General features: G+C 43.2%; 1 protein-coding gene across 1 annotated transcript; it reads right to left on the bottom strand.

Annotated features, from left to right (window-relative positions):
• Positions 1-14,471: 14,471 nt before the first annotated feature.
• Positions 14,472-16,775, bottom strand: LOC124612986. The gene is made up of 2 exons (XM_047141523.1): positions 14,764-16,775; positions 14,472-14,531 (listed from the first exon to the last, which is right to left on the bottom strand). Exon 1 carries the CDS (start codon positions 16,530-16,532, stop codon positions 14,778-14,780), a length of 1,755 nt encoding a protein of 584 aa, XP_046997479.1. The 5' UTR covers positions 16,533-16,775; the 3' UTR covers positions 14,472-14,531; positions 14,764-14,777.
• Positions 16,776-18,630: the final 1,855 nt, after the last annotated feature.

Below are 18,630 nucleotides of genomic sequence, written 5' to 3'. Positions count from 1 at the left end.
AGCAACTGGCTCGTCACAATACGCCAGTCACTACTCTTGATGAACCGTAGTACCGTATTGAAGCTGCATGGTACCTGTACACGCCATCCAAGCTCTGCTTGACTCAATGCCCAGGCATATCAAGGCCGTTATTACGGCCAGAGGTGGTTGTTCTGGGTACTGATTTCTCAAGATCTATGCACCCAAATTGCGTGAAAATGTAATCACAGGTCAGTTCTAGTATAATATATTTGTCCAATGAATACCCGTTTATCATCTCCATTTCTTCTTGGTGTAGCAATTTTAATGGCCAGCAGTATAATATCATAGACTCAGTGTCTGTAGATGCACACAGCAAAATCACAGACGTCCAACTTTCAAGAAGCAATACAAATATCACTGCTGATTGTTTCTCTAGTAGCAATTTCAAATTTCATCTTCCTTTTTTAAATCAGAGTGAACTCACAAATGGAAGGAACTCATTACTGGGAGAGCACGGTCTTAAATATAAATAACATCAAAATTGCAGAACATAATTCTCTTACGTGAATAAGGCTCTCCCCGAATGTGTTACAAAAGCGAAGATAATATATGATCAGCCGGAACATTATGATCACCGACCTACTATCGATATAAACCCGTCGACGCGATAGCAGCGTCACCTAGGGAGGAATGACTACTAGTCAGACACACGCAAACGGTGCATGTAGTATCTGTGGGCGTGCTGTCCGTCTGGAGAATGGGAAGGCGCGTTACCTACCTGAGTTTAACCGAAGGCAGATTTGAATGGCCTGGAGGCTCGGCACGAGCATTTGGAAAACTGCACGACTTGTCGGATGTTCGAGGAATGCTGTGGTGAGTACCTCAACACGTTTCGAAACCAAGGTGAGACCACGCCCAGATGTCGTGGGATCGGGCGGCCACCCCTCATTACAAATGACGGGCGTCGTGGGCTGGGCAGACTGGTAAACAGGGCAGGCGGGAACTGCGAAGGAACTTTAAAGCTGGGCAGAGTACAAGTGTGTCTGAACACACAGTGTACCGAACACTCCTAACAATGGGCCTTCACCGCCAATTCGTAGCCACTGTGCTACAGGCTGACATGTGTGAACAGCTGGCACTCGCATGTTGCGTGCCAGATGCCTCCTGTTCACAACAGTAGCGGCGCAGCAATAATATCTTCGCAGGCCTTACACCGAGCGAAGTGGCGCAGTCGTTAGCACACTGGACTGGCATTCGGGAGGACGACGGTTCGAGCCCGCGTCCAGCCATCCTGATTTAGATTTTCCGCGATTTTCCTATATCGCCTCAGGCAAATGCCGTGATGGTTCCTTTGAAAGGGCACGGCCGATTTCTTTCCCCCTCCTTCCCTAAACCGCTAGGACCAGCAACCTCGCTGTTTGGTCCCCTCCACCAGATCAACCAACCAACCAACAGGCGGTCCCCTTCCGCTTCTTCTCACGCCCATCAGGAGAGGGTGGGGAGCTGAGAGCAAGTGTTGGTCTGCATAATCACAAGAGCATCACGAAAAGGGTGTCTGATTGCGAAAAGGGATCAATTTGGGGGCAACAAGCTGTGTAGATCTTCACAATTTGCTTGCTGGTCCGGAAAATACTGATACGTACAGAGCTCATGTACTGCGTCCATATGTGAGACTTTGCAAGCGTGCTTGCGCACACTTTCCTCTCCTATAGGCGGGTATCCATCTGCACGAGCTACTCTGGTCGGATGAATTTCAGTTCTGTTTATCTCGTAAATAAGGATCACTATTACTCGCTCTCATAAACCGCATTTTGTTTTAGTTCCAATTATCTTAGACGTGCATATGTCCACGTTTTATGTACTATGCCCATTGGCTGTATACTACAGACATGTACTAAGTCAGGGAAAAACTGTCTGTACGCAACATGATCTCATCTTATTCTCTTGATCAACACGCTAGATACACGATGATGTAAGCCCGTCCACGAATATAGGCTCTCTAACTTTACCGAGGAGATTTCTGTTAACACTATTGAATGTTCTGTACTGTTAGGTTGCATATCTCTGAGCCATCTTGCCTATTTGATAAATACTCCAAACGCTGAACCAGTATTTCTATTGAGCTGATCGCAGTAACGAGTCCTCTTATGGGTACAGTGTTTTTTTCCGTGAATCCTTCTAACAAGTTTAAGTCTTCCATTCGTCTTGTCTCATACTAAATTTACACGTTCGTCCCATTTCATGCCCCTTCCTAATACCGTACTGTATCAAAACTATCCGCACAGCCTTATGTAAAGCGGAACTGACCACTGGATGTCACGAGAGGCAGACCCGTCAGTGCAAACAGAGACGGAGAATATCATATTGTCAGTAGAAAAGCAACAACCGGAGAACAGGTCACGACAGGAGAACGTCGACTATACTCCATCGTAAGCATAAACCTGATGTAAACATTACACTATGTATTCTTCCGCGTTTGCTGAAAGCTCATTGGATTTCGTTTCACGTGGAGCGAAAGCCAAGCTGTCTCGAGTACAGTCAAGCACGATAATGAGGATAAGTTTTAAGCTGTGCGTTATCCTTGCATCTACTCACCGATAACACGGGGCAACAGCTTTACCGGCGTTTTTAACTTGGACAGCACTGGCCAGGCAAGTGATCCAACTAACTTGCAGTGATATGAACAGTTGCTATAAAGATGTAAAAAAGAGACGAGCAGAGAACAATATAGCTTTGAATGTCGTTTAATTTTGAAACAGAAGGAAATAATATGGGGTAAAACTGATGCAATATGCTTGTTGGGCGATCGGTCTTAACTAACAAGTACTGTAATTAAAAACAAGAGCGGTAAGAATTCCTGGCTGTAACATTGATAATTTTTCTGCATGAGGTATGTGCGGAGCAAAAGCACACTAATGGGATTATACCACGTTGTTAAATATTACAGCCAATGAAGGTATTACCTCATAATCTCTGAACTCCTTCCATATCGGACTCCGAGGAATACATTTCAGTACTGTTACGTTAATGACGTGGCGATCAGCAACAAAATCCTAAGCCACCAAAAAGCCCACATGTCCTCCTCTTTTATGACGGGATGTTCTGCATTTCGCCGTCGTTCGGCAGAGACGTGTAACAAAGTTTCGTGCATTAGTTATAGTACGTTTAGCAACGTAAATATCTTGTTATTTCTCACGACAAATTCCTTAACTTGACTCCAGATCAATCCTGTTGGGTTGAGATTGCAGTGTCAAGCTGGCAACTGTAAAAGTGCTGCATATGTACAGTGTGCTCGATGCCGTGAAAATTTCTGTTTCCTATGTTTCTACGATGCTTATCGCCCTGGCTCGTGTGAGACCACATCTGTCCTACAAAACGATGGGCATATTCAAACAAAGAGTATTTGATTTTTCATTTTTCTCCAAACAGTTTAATCGTGTACTGAATTCTTAACTTCAACAATCTTTTATAAAAGATCGATAATTAATAATGTGTATTTTCAATGAAAATCAGAATTTTTAGTGCGATATTTTATTAGAAACTAGAAGACGTGCATTTTTCTGGATAAACGATGGTTAAGTGAGTTCATTACCATATAATTGATGAATTTCGTATTTAAACGATTTAGGTATTCAAACCGAACAAAAAAATAGAGTTTCGAACCGTCGCTCTCAATCACACTCCTATTACAAGTCTCTAACGCTATCGATTACGCCACGCTTATGGTTTAATGTCTCTTGCTTATACGGGGTGTTCAAAAGGTCTCTCCGCAGTGCCGTACGATTGTTAGCTGCGGCCTGCCGTATGATTGTTCGCCTGCCTGGGTTTCTGAACGAAACAATAAACGCATAACGATGCTGCAGTGATATTCTGTATCCATTCATAGGAGAACTTGTGTTAAGTGAAATACGTAACGGTTATTTTCAACAAGATAGTGCAACCGCGCATACAGCTCGTGTTTCAATGTCACTGCATGCTGATGTTTTTGGTGATAGCATAATTCCACAGGGACTTTGGCTTCCACGATCGCCTGACCTTTTCTTTTGGGGTGCAGCGAAAGCAACTGTCTATAAAAACTGTCCAAAATGCATTGATGAATTGAAAACTGCAATATCCACTTTCACTGCTTCTGTTACAGAAGAAATGTTCCAGATTGTGTTTGGAAACATGATTAGACGAATTCAATTGTGTATTCAACAACAGGTGGGACACTTTCAACATTTAATGTGAAAATTTCTAAGTAAAAATGAATATTCAATAAATTAATAACTTGTATTTCACTGAGTTTCATTTCGGTATATTCACTGCGGCATACGATACGGCACTGCGAAGAGACTTTTTGAACACCCTGTATTTAGTTCATACTGTTTCTCAAAAAACATCAAAGCTGATTTTTCTCTGTAATTTTGTGAAAGCATTAAGAACAATTTGTTTCTAACCATTATCGGTGATCCGCGCGCGTGTTTCACTAAGAAGCAGGATGCAGTTTTATCCATTTTCGCGGTAAGTATGAACAGCGAGACAATTACAGCACAAGCAACGTTTATGCCCATTACAGAGACTATGACTGTACACGATTCTTTAAACAAAAATTACTAGCTAAAGTATGATAAAAAAAACGTTGATGGCTGTTAAAACATCAGAATACCGGGTGATCAAAAAGTCAGTATAAATTTGAAAACTTAATAAAGCACCGAATAATGTAGATAGAGAGGTAAAAATTGACACACATGCTTGGAATGACATGGGGTTTTATTAGAACAAAAAAAAAAGTATTGCTAGACGCGTGAAAGATCTCTTGCGCGCGTCGTTTGGTGATGATAGTGTGCTCAGCCGCCACTTTCGTCATGCGTGGCCTCCCAGGTCCCCAGACCTCAAGCTCAGTCCGTGCGATTATTGGCTTTGGGGTTACCTGAAATCGCAAGTGTATCGTGATCGACCGACATCTCTAGGGATGCTAAAAGACAACATCCGACGCCAATGCCTCACCATAACTCCGGACATGCTTTACAGTGCTGTTCACAACATTATTCCTCGACTACAGCTATTGTTGAGGAATGATGGTGGACATATTGAGAATTTCCTGTAAAGAACATCATCTTTGCTTTGTCTTACTTTGTTATGCTAATTATTGCTATTCTGATCAGATGAAGCGCCATCTGTCGGACATTTTTTGAACTTTTATATATATATTTTTTTTTTTTTTTTTTTTTTTTTTTTTTGTTCTAATAAAACCCCATGTCATTTCAAGCATGTGTGTCAATTTGTGCCTCTCTATCTTCATTATTCCGTGATTTATTCAGTTTTCAATTTATACTGACTTTTTGATCACCCAGTGCCTATTAAAGTTCCATGCACAGTGACATGGTAATAAGATTTCTAATACAAAAGTTGGACCTACTTCCAAGGGCGGAACATCGCCTGTGTACGAGAGTTAGGGCTGCTGACCAATCATCGCGTTTGTGTTTGTTTACATCAGGTCTATTCTTATGAGAGTATAGTCACTGGATGTCGTCTAAGTAACAAATCTGTCAGGAACATTTCAGCCTTTCTAAAGCTGCCCAAGACGACTGTTGCTGTTGTGATTGTGAAGTGGAAAAGCAAAGGAAGGGCCACTGATAAACCAAGACCTGGCGGACATCACGTACTGAAGGGTTGGGAACGAGCATTGTGGTGGGTAGATGTAAAAAATCGCATGAAACGAGAGGAAGGGGTTGGGTTGTTGTGGGGGGGGGGGGGGGGGAGGAAACCAGACAGCGAGGTCATCGGATTAGGGAAGGATGTCGGCCATGCCCTTTCAAGGGAACCATCCCGGCATTTGCCTGGAGCGATTTAGGGAAATCACGGAAAACCTAAATCAGGATGGCCGGACGCAGGATTGAAGCGTCGTCCTCCCGAATGCGAGTCCAGTGTGCTAACCACTGCGCCACCTCGCTCGGTCCAGAGGAAGGAGTCAATCGTGAGTTCCAAGTGTTGTCAGCAGTCCAACATGCACAAAGAGTGTGCGTAGGGAGTTAAAAAGAACGTGGGACAGTGATCGAGCAGCCCCTCATAAGCCACACTTTACTGTCCTCAGTGCTAAGCGACGCTTGGGATGCTGTTAAGGAGCGACGCCAATGCTAGAGACGAGTGACTCTGAATGACGAAGACGGGTTTGGGTTTGCTTAATGCCTGGTGAACGTTACTCGCCATGTAGTGCCACGAATGGAGGAGGTAGTGATACGGTAGGGGCTGTTGTCGAGGGTTAAGCTGTGGTCCCTTATTGGGCTTAAGAAAACGACAAATACGCAAGAATATGAACACAGGCAGCGAAAGGCTATTTACAATTTGTACAGAAACCAGATGGCTGTTATAGGAGTCGAAGGGCATGAAAGGGAAGCAGTGGTGGTGAAGGGAGTGAGACAGAGTTGTAGCCTATCCCCAATGTTATTCAATCTGTATATTGAGCAAGCAGTAAAGGAAACAAAAATTCGGAGTAGGAATTAAAATCCATGGAGAAGAAATCTGAACTTTTAGGCTCGCCAATGACATTGTAATTCTGTCAGAGACAGCAAAGGACCTCGAAGAGCAGCTGAACGGAATGGACAGTGTCTTGAAAGGAGGATATAAGATGAACATCAACAAAAGCAAAACGAGGATAATGGAATGTAGTCGAACTAAATCGGGTGATGCTGAGGGTATTAGACTAGGAAATGAGACGCTTAAAGTAATAAATGAGTTTTGCTGTTTGGGGAGCAAAATAACTGATGATGGTGAAAGTAGAGAGGATATAAAACGTAGACTGGCAATGGAAGAAGAGAAATTAGTTAATATTGAGTATAGAGTTAAGTGTCAAGAAGTCGTTTCTGAAAGTATTTGTATGGAGTGAAGCGGAAGTGAAAAGTGGACGATAAATAGTTTAGACAAGAAGAGAATAGATGCTTTCGAATTGTGGTGCTACAGAAGAATGCTGAAGATTAGATGGGTAGATCACATAACTAATGAGGAGGTATTGAATAGAATTTGAGAGAAGCGAAATTTGTGGCACAACTTGACTAGAAGAGGGGATCGGTTCGTAGGGCATATTCTGAGGCATCAAGGGATCACCATTTTAGTATTGGAGGGTAGCGTGGAGGGTAAAAATCCTAGAGGTAGACCAGGAGATGAATACACTAAACAGATTCAGAAGGATGTAGGTTGCAATAGATACTGGGAGATGAAGAAGCTTGCACAGGATAGTGTAGCATGGACAGCTGCATCAAACCAGTCTCTGGACTGAAGACCATAACAACAACAATGAACACATTTTACAGCATTTTGTACTGCGTACAACAGAGGAGCAGTTCGCAGACGATGACTGTTTTATCAGCATGCCAATGCACCCTGTTATAAAGCCGCATCTGTGAGGCAATGGATAGTGGATAATAACATTGCTGAAATGGACTAGCCTGACCAGACTGCCGACCTAAACCCAAGGGAGCAATTTTGCGATGAGTTAGAACGCCGATTTCACTCAGGACCCCAGAGTCCAAAATCGCTACCGTCTCTGGTCTCGGCTCATGAGGAAGACGAATGGCCTGCCATTCCTCCACAGACATTCAGACACCTCACTGAAAGAGTCCCCAGTACAGTTCACGCCGTCATAAAAGCGTAGGATGGACACATACCCATATTAATGTCCGCTGATACGTGTCTACATATTTTTATCAGATACTGTATTAACCATAAATATAGGCTATAGTTGTTTCCGAAACGCTTTTGACACTGTACCACACAAGTGGCTTGTAGTGAAATTGCGTGATTGTGGAATATCGTCTCCGTTATGTAACTGGATTCGTGATTTCCTGTCAGGCAGGTCACAGTTCGTAGCAGTGTGGGATCCTTACCACATAAGATTGACGGAAAGTCATCGAGTGAGACAGAAGCGATTTCTGGCGTTCCCGGAGGTACTGTTATAGGCCCTTTGCTACATAAACGATTTGGGAGACAAACTGAGAAGCCCCCTTATGTTGTTTGCAGATGACGCTGTCGTTTATCGACTAATAGTCATCAGAGGCCCTAAACAAATTGCAAAACGATTTAGAAGACATCTTTGTATTGCGAAAATTGGTAATTGACTCTAAATAACGAAACGTGTGAGGTCATCCACATGAGTGCTAAAAGGAAACCGTTAAACTTGGGTTACATGATAAGTCAAACAAATCTAAAAGCCGTAAATCCAACTAAATACCTAGGAATTACAATTATGAACAACGTAAATTGGAAGAGACACATAGAAGATGTTGTGGGGAATGCTAACCAAAGACTGCGTTTAATTGCCAGGGCAAAACAGCTACTAAGGAGACTGCCTACACTACGCTTGTTCGTCCTCTTTTAGAATCCTGTTACGCGGTGTGGGATCCTTACCAGATAGGATTGACGGAGTACATCGAAAAAGTTCAAAGAAGGGCAGCACGTTTCGTATTATCGCGAAATAGCGGAGAGAGTTTCATTGAAATGTTAGAGGATTGGTCTGTACATCATTAAAAGAAAGGTGTTTTTCATTGCAGCGGAATCTTCTCACGAAATTCCAATCACCAACTTTCTCCTTCGAATACGAAAATATTTTGTTGACACCGATCTGCATAGGGAGAAACGTTCACCGTAATAAAATAAGGGAAATCAGAGCTCGTACGGAAAGATACAGGTGTTCGTTCTTTCCGCGCGCTATACCAGATTAGAATAAAAGGGAATTGTGAAAGTAGTTCAATGAACCCTCTGCCAGGCACTTAAATGTGATTTACAGAGTATCCATGTAGATGTAGTAGATACTTCCTCATACTTCTGGAGAAATGAAACCGACGAGTGTTCAATGCTACTTTTGTAAACTGATTCCATGGGATTCTTTCTTTTTATTTTAGGTATTATATTGCATTTATCTACATTTAATGTGATCTGCCATTAATTACCAAGTGAAAACTTCGTCCGGTCTTTCTGCATTTCCTTGCGATCTTCAAATGATGACAGCTGAACATATGTAGAAGGGATAAGATAAGAACTGCCGTAGAGATACCTTTGGGCAATCGCATGCAGATGCTTGCACCAGCACCCCCTAGCGAAGAAGTGGCGCACCAGGCATAAACCTATCGATACAAATAGCTGTATCCTTGCTGGCGTCAGACCAACAATACTCGATGTCATATAAGTCTGTCGGTAAACTGAAGAGCGAGCGAGCGAGTCCCCACTCTGCCAACCCAGCTACGTCACAAGACGCTTCTACAGGCTGTTTCACAACGTAGTACCGGCCCTGCCGCGGCGCGCGATTTAAATCTGTGGCGACGTCGTACACAGATACGTCTCGGCTGCGTTTTTTTTAGACAAATGCATTAAGACCATAAGGAATACAAAGGACGATAGCTTCTTTCGAAATACAACAATAGAGCAAATAATATTAACATAAGAACGGAAGTCAGGATTCTACCACAAACATAGAACCGAATGCCTGTTCATGTGGATATGGTATATGTTCCTCTACTGCTATTCGTGAAACGAACCGCACATAATTCAATCAATCTGTAGAATTTAAGGCTTGTTCTTACTTTGTGTTTCTACTGAAAGGTAGAAGTTTTCTTTGAGGGACTGTATTGAAACTTAACAATTCTTGCAACATGAAGAGTGTTTAAAAAGTAAGCAGAAATTTATAATTTTGTGTGTTAGTCCGATTTGCACTACTTTTTTGTCACTGACTTCGTGAACATGTCTCTAAAGTATGTGTACAATGTTATGCATATTGGCTATTTACTCCGTTGTCAGTTGTCAAAAAGATTGCATGTGTTTTGGTAGCATCAACGATTATTTGTTTTGTATAAAAATAGAATAGAGAATCTGTATCAAATTTTGTTGTAAGAATGGAATAAAATGTATGAAATTTTTGGAAATGTTGAATATTGCTTTTGGTGAACTTGTTATGAGTAAGCCAAGGGCATACAAGTGGTATAAACATTTCAAAGTGTGTCTTAAAGGGCAGCAGTTTTACAAGTATGGATGAGATTAAAAGTGTGCAGTTAGAAGACCTATAAACTATCCCGAAGAAACAGTTCCTAAAGTGTTTCGGGAATTGGAAAAAGAACTGGCATAAGTATGTAGTATGTAATGGGGAATATTTTGAAGAGTATAACATTGCTGTAGACTAACAAATAAAGTTCTTACCAAAAAATAAAAGTTAATATGTAAGCGCATCTCGTACGTCAAGCCGTCTGCTTGGAAGTCCAGAATCGGGGTATGTGTTTCGAAGGAAATTTCAGCAGTGTTTACAATAGCTATTGCGCACATGTTTTAAGCAATATGTCATAGAATCGGGTGAATAGTGACCGAGACAGAGATTTGGTGTTCCATCAGCATCAAAGGTTTTACGTGATTTTGAAACTGTCTATAACGATGGGTTTCCTCACGAAATTATTAATTTCCTTCGTGGCGACTCCAGTAAACCATGCGGCTTATTTCCGCGTTTCTTTTTTATGCGTCCTATTGGGGGAGGCTGACGTTTGCCTAAATTGCAGCCATTTGGTTGGGAGTAGTAATATCAGCCAACAGTTCTTTTTGCGTTGTCGCGAATAGTAGAAGATGGTGTCGCGAATAGTAGAAGATAGAATTAAAATCATGTAGGCTGTAGGCTGGAAAATTATTGCTACAGATCAAGCGAGGCGGACGTGACCAGACTATCTCATGTGTAATGTGTAATGTGTACTCGACTAACAAGAGCGGAGTATGCAGTATCACGAGGCTCAAACACAGTTAGTGGCAACCCGTGGACACAGCAAACAGTGGAGAATGGCTAGTTCATCACGTAGGCATCACATGCTGCCGCGTGACTAGCCTACTCAGGGCTCAAAGTTCGGGGTGCTAGAACCTTCTAGAACAAGTGGTGCCGGGTGCACTAACCCCTATAAAAGCGGATAGCCGCTAGATCGAAAGTCAGTGATGGAGTGAGGTACTTAGGAAGCCGGTCCACGTCAGTCTGCGTCGGGATGCTGCAAGAGTTGCAGGAGAGTATTGAGCACAGCAACAAGTAGGGACTTAGGCTGAATCGACACAGCTGACACTTAGTCTGGTGCGCTCGCCTCTGCTGTATTAGGACTTAGGTTTGGGAAGTTAGGGATGGCAACTGCATAGCCAGATAGACAATCATTGGAGACTGTATATAGAACCTTATTTAAATCACAAGTGCCAGGGGTACTTCCCGTATAATCGTTCTATACATCGAGTGTTCATATATGAAAGCTTCCCTAAGATCCTATCCGAGTTCCGTACTCTAGCTCACCTTGCAGCCTTCTCTACAACGGAGCAGTGAGGAGTTGGCGGCCCACACCACCGAGACCTCATGCCAAGTAAGTTCTCTGACGCGCACCAACGCAGTCCTTCCACTCCCTCTCAGGACACGTCAGTAGGACACGACAGAGGTTTAGACCATTTTTCTGGTGCCAGGTGTGGGGTATAGGTGAGGTACCTACGGGTGAAGAAGCGACAGTATAGGCAGAGGGGCGTTAAGTAGCACCAGCGTCGCAGAACGAGAGGGTCGACACATCGCGCCGTCGCAGAACGGGAGGGTCGACACACCGCGCAGCTGCGGAGCCAGAGGGTCGACGCAGCGCACCGTCGCGGGTCCAGGGGGTCGCCGCGGCACGTCTAAGCAGAAGGTGCTGATTCACGCCAACGCAGCACCAGCGTCGCATCGCGCCGCCGCCGGGGTAGAGAGGCGCCGGTCCGCGCCGTCCCAGCAGCTGCACCGTCTCGCACCGCGCTCATCTCGAGCGGGTCTACGCGCCGCCACCGCGACGCGCCACATTCAGCACCAGCCAGCAGGAGTCAAGGTTAGTGGAGATGTCAACCTCCAATGAAGTAGACTCGGGCGAAGGCCCGCAGACACTCTCCAGTGTAAGCAGGCTATATTTAAGTTATAGTGAGGCTACCAAGTTGGTACCCCATAAATTTGATGGGGACAGAGAAAGATTGTCCGAATTTATTGATAATTGCGATAATGCGTACCATTTAGTGAACCCTAGTTATAAGCAAGTGTTTCTGAAGTTCATTATTGGTCAGATAACGGGCTCAGCCCGCAGTAAACTATTGGTTAGGGATCATACAGAGACTTGGTCTGCCGTGAGGTCTATATTGTTAGAAAATTATGAGAGCAAACGCACAATTGACTACTATGCTTGTACTATGTTTAATAGTAGGCAGGGAAACGGTGAGAGTGTGGCTCAATGGGGCTCTCGCGTTGATTCTATGCAGTTCCACTTTCGAGAGGCAATGAAGAGGGTCATGGATGAGGACGAGATTGCAGGATGCAATGCGCTGATAGGGAAGCTAGGACGGGCCGTGTTCATACAGGGATTATACGACGAGAGAATAAAAACAGTAATACGGGCACAAGGCGAACGGATAACCCTGTCAGAGGCTATTGACTTATCCGCAACGGAGGAATGTGCGATAACGTCCGAGCGAGATAAACGCCGAGTGGCGACTGCAAGCAGGACAGGACGGAAAAATAGTATGAAATGCTTTAGTTGCGGAAAAGAAGGGCATGTAGCGCGTGAATGTAGAACAAAGTATACCGTCCGAAAAACAGACGTGGTAAAGGGCGGCTCCCAGGGGACAGACCGAAATCGATTACCAGTCAAGGAAATTGACGTGCGGGAATTTAGGGGAAATGGGGGACGAGCTCAGTGTCCTCCACCCGTACGGTGTACAGCATGTAACATACCGGGACACACACCCCCGTGTACCAAAGCCAAACCAGTGACATGCTTCACGTGTCACCGACACGGACACTATGCTCGAGATTGCCACGAAAGTAAATGGGTTAACATCCGTGGGAAGAATATGCAGGGAAACGAGAAGAGGGCGTAATGCCGCAGTTCCATTACGCTGCGTCAGGAATAATAAGAGCTGCCGAATGCACGGGCAAAAATGACTACATATGTGTGAGGAGCAAAGATGTAAAAGGAACTGAGACGAGATTACTAATAGATAGTGGGGCCCACATTAACCTCATTAAATCCAGGGTTTTGAGGGATGGTGTAAAGAAGGAAACCGACAGGGCAGTGACAATAAAGAGTATCGTCAATGAAGAGGTCAGGACGGAGGGTCCTGTATTTATCGAATTAAGTAGCGGTATAGGAAGAAAATGGGTTACTCAGTTTCAAGTTGTAAATGAATGTCTTGATCTGCCGTTTGATGGGTTACTTGGACGGGAGTTCCTGGACGAACATAAAGTCGTGCTGGATTATGGGCGACGGAGAATGTATGTGCAAGACGAATGGGTAGAATTACGAGAAGCGTGCGAAGAGGACACTGCAAATCGATTAGTTGCGCAAAGTGGTAAGATTGGGACGGAGGTAAGAGCCAGTTACGCAGATGTAGCGCGAGGAGATAAGGCGCCGGTCGAGGTTACGACGCGCGCGCGGGCAGTCGCTGGGAGACAAATAAGAGATAGCGGTCCAAGTTATACGGATAGTAAGGGTGGCGGTTGCTCCAAATACCCGACGAGGCGAGACAGCCGAGTGCCGGCTGCGCCAACTTGTAAGAATTGTGCGACGCCAGATGACAGTGCAGTTATTCGAAACGAAGAGCTGCCAGAACGAGCAAAAAAGCCCTGTAATATCACGACGAGTAGGCGTGACAAGTCGCTAGCCCCGGAGGATCTGGAAGAAGTCAGGATAGGACCCCGGGAAGAGAGGTTTATAAGAGTCCGCGTGACGCGAAAAATAGGTAGGGAGGCAGTAATTCCCAAACAAGAAATTAGACCAGGGGTCTATATACCAGAAGCCATAGTGGCCGTCCAAGATGGAACATGTATAACGAGCGTAATGAATACCCGAACCCAAGAAGTGCGGTTTAGAGTACCGGAAGTACTAGCAGAAGAGGTCCCACCGCCCAGTAGCTACAAAGTTAGACGTGCACCCCAGAACAGGAGGATCGAGAGAAAAACGCGGCAAAAGTTGTTAACGGAAAATATGCGTATAGACCACTTAAATCGGGAGGAGCACAACGCCATACGGGAATTGTGCTTGGCGTATAACGATGTGTTTCACTTACCAGGGGACGTGCTCACCTACACTACCGTAGTGAAGCACCAGATCCCACTAACGCCGGAAGCTGAAGGGACAGTTATAAATCAAAGACCGTATCGCATCCCACAAGCTCAGCAGGATGCACTGCAAACGGAAATTCAGGGCATGTTGAGAGACGGCATAATCTCGCCGAGTACCAGTCCATTTAAGGGGGGACGTACACGAAACTGCAGTAATTTTAAAAGTATTTTATAAAACTCTAATTTTTTAAGATAATCAATCCAAATTTGGTACAGTTATTAAGAAATGTTATGCGCATATGAACCTAAATTTTCATTTTTATTGACCTTTTACATCTTTAATTATTAACAATTAATTTTTTTTCAACAATGTAATTACAAATGTTCCTTTTTTGAGAAAACTGTGAGAGCAATGTTAATGAATTTTTGTACACACTTTCATACCAAATAATTACAAAACTCTGTGGAGCAGAATTTTTATATCTTCTTTTGTTCAGTTTTTACGGGTCTCCCAATTTCCCTGAAAAATAATATATCAAATTTAAGGAATATTTTCTACCATAAATACCTTACTATTTTATTAAATGAAAATTCCTTCCACAGAATTTTTCACTATAGTACTGACTAGTCATATACCAAATTTCACTTCTCTACCTTTTGTGGTTTTTGAGAAAAAGGTACATAAAGTTATAAAAATGTAAGTTACGGGAAAACTGAATCAATGATTTGATAGTGTTTGTATTAGGTCTTACCGTCTCTGTGTGAACTAGTGCAAGCCATATGCATACTCCTCTTCATCTGCAAGCAGTCTCTTCTTTGCTTGTCTTCTTTGGTTAACCTGCTGTTCAATTTTATTGGCTGTAATATCAGCCGCAGCAACTCTTTTGTCATCGATGTCCTTCAATATTGAATAGGTGAAAGCTCCTGGATGAAATCCTAGCCTCTGTAGAGTTTTTATTCTTCCAAGATTACCATTGTTAAAAACTAAACAAGCATCATATGCAGCAATTTCAACAATAATTGTTGAAACAAATGTTGTTTTTGGGCAACGTTTCCAAATCAGTGAGTTGTAACTTTCATTAGGGTTTTGTGTCTTTCCATGCACACACTTTCGTAGGAGGTCTGGCTCTGCTAAACACCTAAATGTTGGTTTTATAGCACTTAAAACAGCCACAGGTAAACTGTGCTTGTGTGAATAGTTCATGCCATCACGCTCAGCCTGCTTGAATTTGCACCACGATATGTCACACAAATTATGTACAGGTTTGTCATCTGTGGATAGTTTATGAAAATAAATAGACCACACAGCCTTCTGCATGTTATTCAAATTTCCACTGTTGTCCCTTATTGCCTTGCCATAGTACACTTGTAAAGAATGAATTTCTTTGTCTGTGAGTCTGTTGGGACCACCTAAAAGTTTTCCATCCTCAAGTTTCCTGCCCTTCAATTCACGTTTCAATTTTAAAAGTCTGCCTCCCATTCGTTTTTGCACATGTCCAACACATTCCAACTTTTCTATAGCACAATGGGGACCATAAGGTTCACTTTCCAAAACAGTTTTGAAGGAGCTGGAGTCACCATCACCAAGGTATTTTGTGTATCTAACACCGTACTTTTCCACACTTCGATGGAACATAAGTTTCATAGCTGCAGGTTCCATTCCACCACTAGAACCAGAATAATTTCTACAGCACACTTTCTTGTGTTCAACCTGCCACTTATTTTCTTCCACTTCACCAGCTCTCTTTCCGAGTACACAGCTATAGCAATATTTGCTCATTACCTGAACGTCAAGAATTTTTCCAGTATCAACACTAATGACAGATGATACTCCATACAGTGATGTATGTCCACGCTTCATCCACGTTCCATCACATGACACACACAAATCGGTGTCTGGCGTGTTATCTGCTTCTGTCTTTAGTTCACTATTCATCTTCACAGCTTCCTTTGCAGAGGACTTCAAGTTTTCTTCCACTTCCTCTTGAAGAGCACTTAGCAGTGTTTTATTTCCAGTGGTGTACCTAGCACTTGGTTGTGGCATGTTCATGATCCCACAAAACAGTCTGGTACCTTCCCTGCCTATGCCCAAACATCTCATGCCATATATTAAACGCATATTTGCTTCATATATCCGGTTACTTGATGCCGAAGTTCTAAAAGCAGTGTCTGAATGACAGCTTTCACAAGTAAGATGCAACATACACACTATTCCAATTCTGTTTTCTTCGTCATATAATCTCAAACTTTTTGCACCACAGTCAGCACATACACAAGCAGATGATATAATATCAGATAGTATTTTCAAATCAATAAGCCTAAAACCACTAGTAGCTTGAGTGTCTGAGCCACAATCATCAAGTGATTGACAGCTGTCAATTTTCCTTCTCGAAGCACTCGCTTTCTTGGTTGAAGTATCGTTTCCATTTGTTATTATGGGGCTGGTTTTCAAGTTGTCTTTACTACATCGAGAAGCTTGACACTTTCTAACCTTTTTAAACACCTTACTAGAACGCGGCATGCTGCAAAATATAATAACAAGTCTACTTACAACTTTCGTAAAAATGTATTCCAAACAAACACTCGTAAACAAACGCTATAAATCAAAGAATATAAAACCAGCGGCAGAGATATTATTCCACAGCCTTCTTGATGTAGTACACAAACGTTCCCTGCATTGTGACTGCACAAAACTGGAAAAAAACGCAGTATAAATAGATATACGAGAGGATGAAGACCAAGATGGGGGGGCGTCGCCCTGTGCAAGCTATTACAAATTATTATTTTTTTCCCCCTTAGAAGCGGAATTGGAACGTAATATTTGGTAATTGAAATTTCAATACCATGTAGTAAATGAAGAGCCAATAAAATTTTTTTCACAAATTTGGTCATTTTCATGTACGTCCCCCCTTAATTTCCCCTTGTTATTATTGCCAAAGAAACTTGATGCTAGTGGTAAACCCAAATGGAGAGTAGTTGTTGATTATAGGAAACTAAATGATGTCTCGATAAATATGGTTTACCCGTTACCTAGAATTGACGAAATTCTAGATAGTCTAGGAAAGGCAAAATATTTTTCAACGTTAGATCTCGCGAAGGGATACTACCAAGTATTAATAGATGAGAAGGATCGAAAAAAAAACGGCATTTAGTACGCCGACGGGACATTACGAATATAATAGAATGGCCATGGGCTTAAAAACGGCCCCATCTACATTTCAACGGCTAATGAACACCGTGCTGACGGGCGTGCAAGGGAATAAAGTGTTCATTTATCTAGATGACATCGTCATCGTAGGTGCGTCGCTTGAGGAGCATAACGCACGCCTTGAAGAAGTATTTGAACATTTAAGAAAAGCGAACCTGAAGTTGCAGGTCGACAAATGCGAATTCTTGCGGACAGAAGTTACGTTCTTAGGACACGTTTTAACGGCAGAAGGTTTGAAACCCGATCCCACGAAAGTAACGGCAATAGAAAATTACCCGCCGCCAAAGACAACTACGGAATTGAAATGTTACCTGGGAATGGTCGGATATTACCGACGGTTTCTGAGCAATTTTAGTAGAATTGCCAAGCCTCTACATGAACTACTAAAAAAGGGAGTTCCGTACGAATGGGGCGAAGTGCAACAGGAAGCTTTTCAGACCTTGAAAGAGAAGTTAACCAAACCTCCAATACTACAGTACCCGGATTTCACTAAGGAATTTTTGGTAACCACAGACGCCAGCAAATACGCGGTAGGAGCGTATCTGAGTCAAGGTCCTATAGGAAAAGATTTACCGGTTGCGTATATATCGCGCACTCTCAATAAAGCAGAGATAAACTATAGTACAATAGAGCGAGAGTTAACTGCTATAGTGTGGGCTGTTAAATATTTTCGTCCTTATCTGTTTGGGAGGAAATTCAAAATACTCACGGACCACAAACCCCTGATGTGGTTAGGCAGTATCACAGATCCATCGTCTCGATTAATGAAACTTCGGCTAAAATTGGAGGAATATGATTACCAAATCCTGTACAAGGAAGGGAAACAAAACCGCGTAGCTGATGCATTATCACGGATTCGGAGTGTACAAGACAGCGATAAGGAAGTACCGCAGGATAGCGGGAGGCAAGGAGAAATAAAGGCGGACGCCGCGCAGCGGGACGAGAACCGAGAAGTAGATAACGAGGCAGCGACAGAAGCAGTAGCGACAGCTGAGATAACAGACCCCGAGGAAACAGCTGACGCGACCGAGATAAGTGAAGACGGAGCCGCACCGCCGATAAACGAAGAAGACGTTCTAAGCGCAGAGGACAAATTGGAAATCCTAAAACAGATGCACATATCTCCCATAGGAGGCCATCAGGGAATGGGAAGAACATATGCGCGAATAAAGCAGTACTGTATCTGGCCGGGTATGAAAGCCGATATAGAAAAATTCATAAGAATGTGTGAAAGTTGTCAAAAGAATAAGATAACCCAAGCAAAAACGAAGCAACCGATGGAACTAACGCCGACTCCCGAATTCGTATTTGAGCGATGTGACATCGATATAGTAGGTCCCTTACCAGTTACCCGAGTTGGCCACAAGTATATTTTGACCTTTCAAGACTCTCTTACGAAGTTTGTAATAGC

This window comes from Schistocerca americana, chromosome 4 (assembly GCF_021461395.2).
Source record: "Schistocerca americana isolate TAMUIC-IGC-003095 chromosome 4, iqSchAmer2.1, whole genome shotgun sequence".
Classification (NCBI taxonomy): Eukaryota; Metazoa; Arthropoda; class Insecta; order Orthoptera; family Acrididae; genus Schistocerca; species Schistocerca americana.
Note: the sequence above shows the minus strand (reverse complement) of the source record. Positions and strands in the feature narration are given on the sequence as shown.

Bases quoted from the DNA above. Each gene is read 5' to 3' on its own strand.
- LOC124612986 (XM_047141523.1), bottom strand. From the start codon at position 16,532: ATGCCGCGTTCTAGTAAGGTGTTTAAAAAGGTTAGAAAGTGTCAAGCT.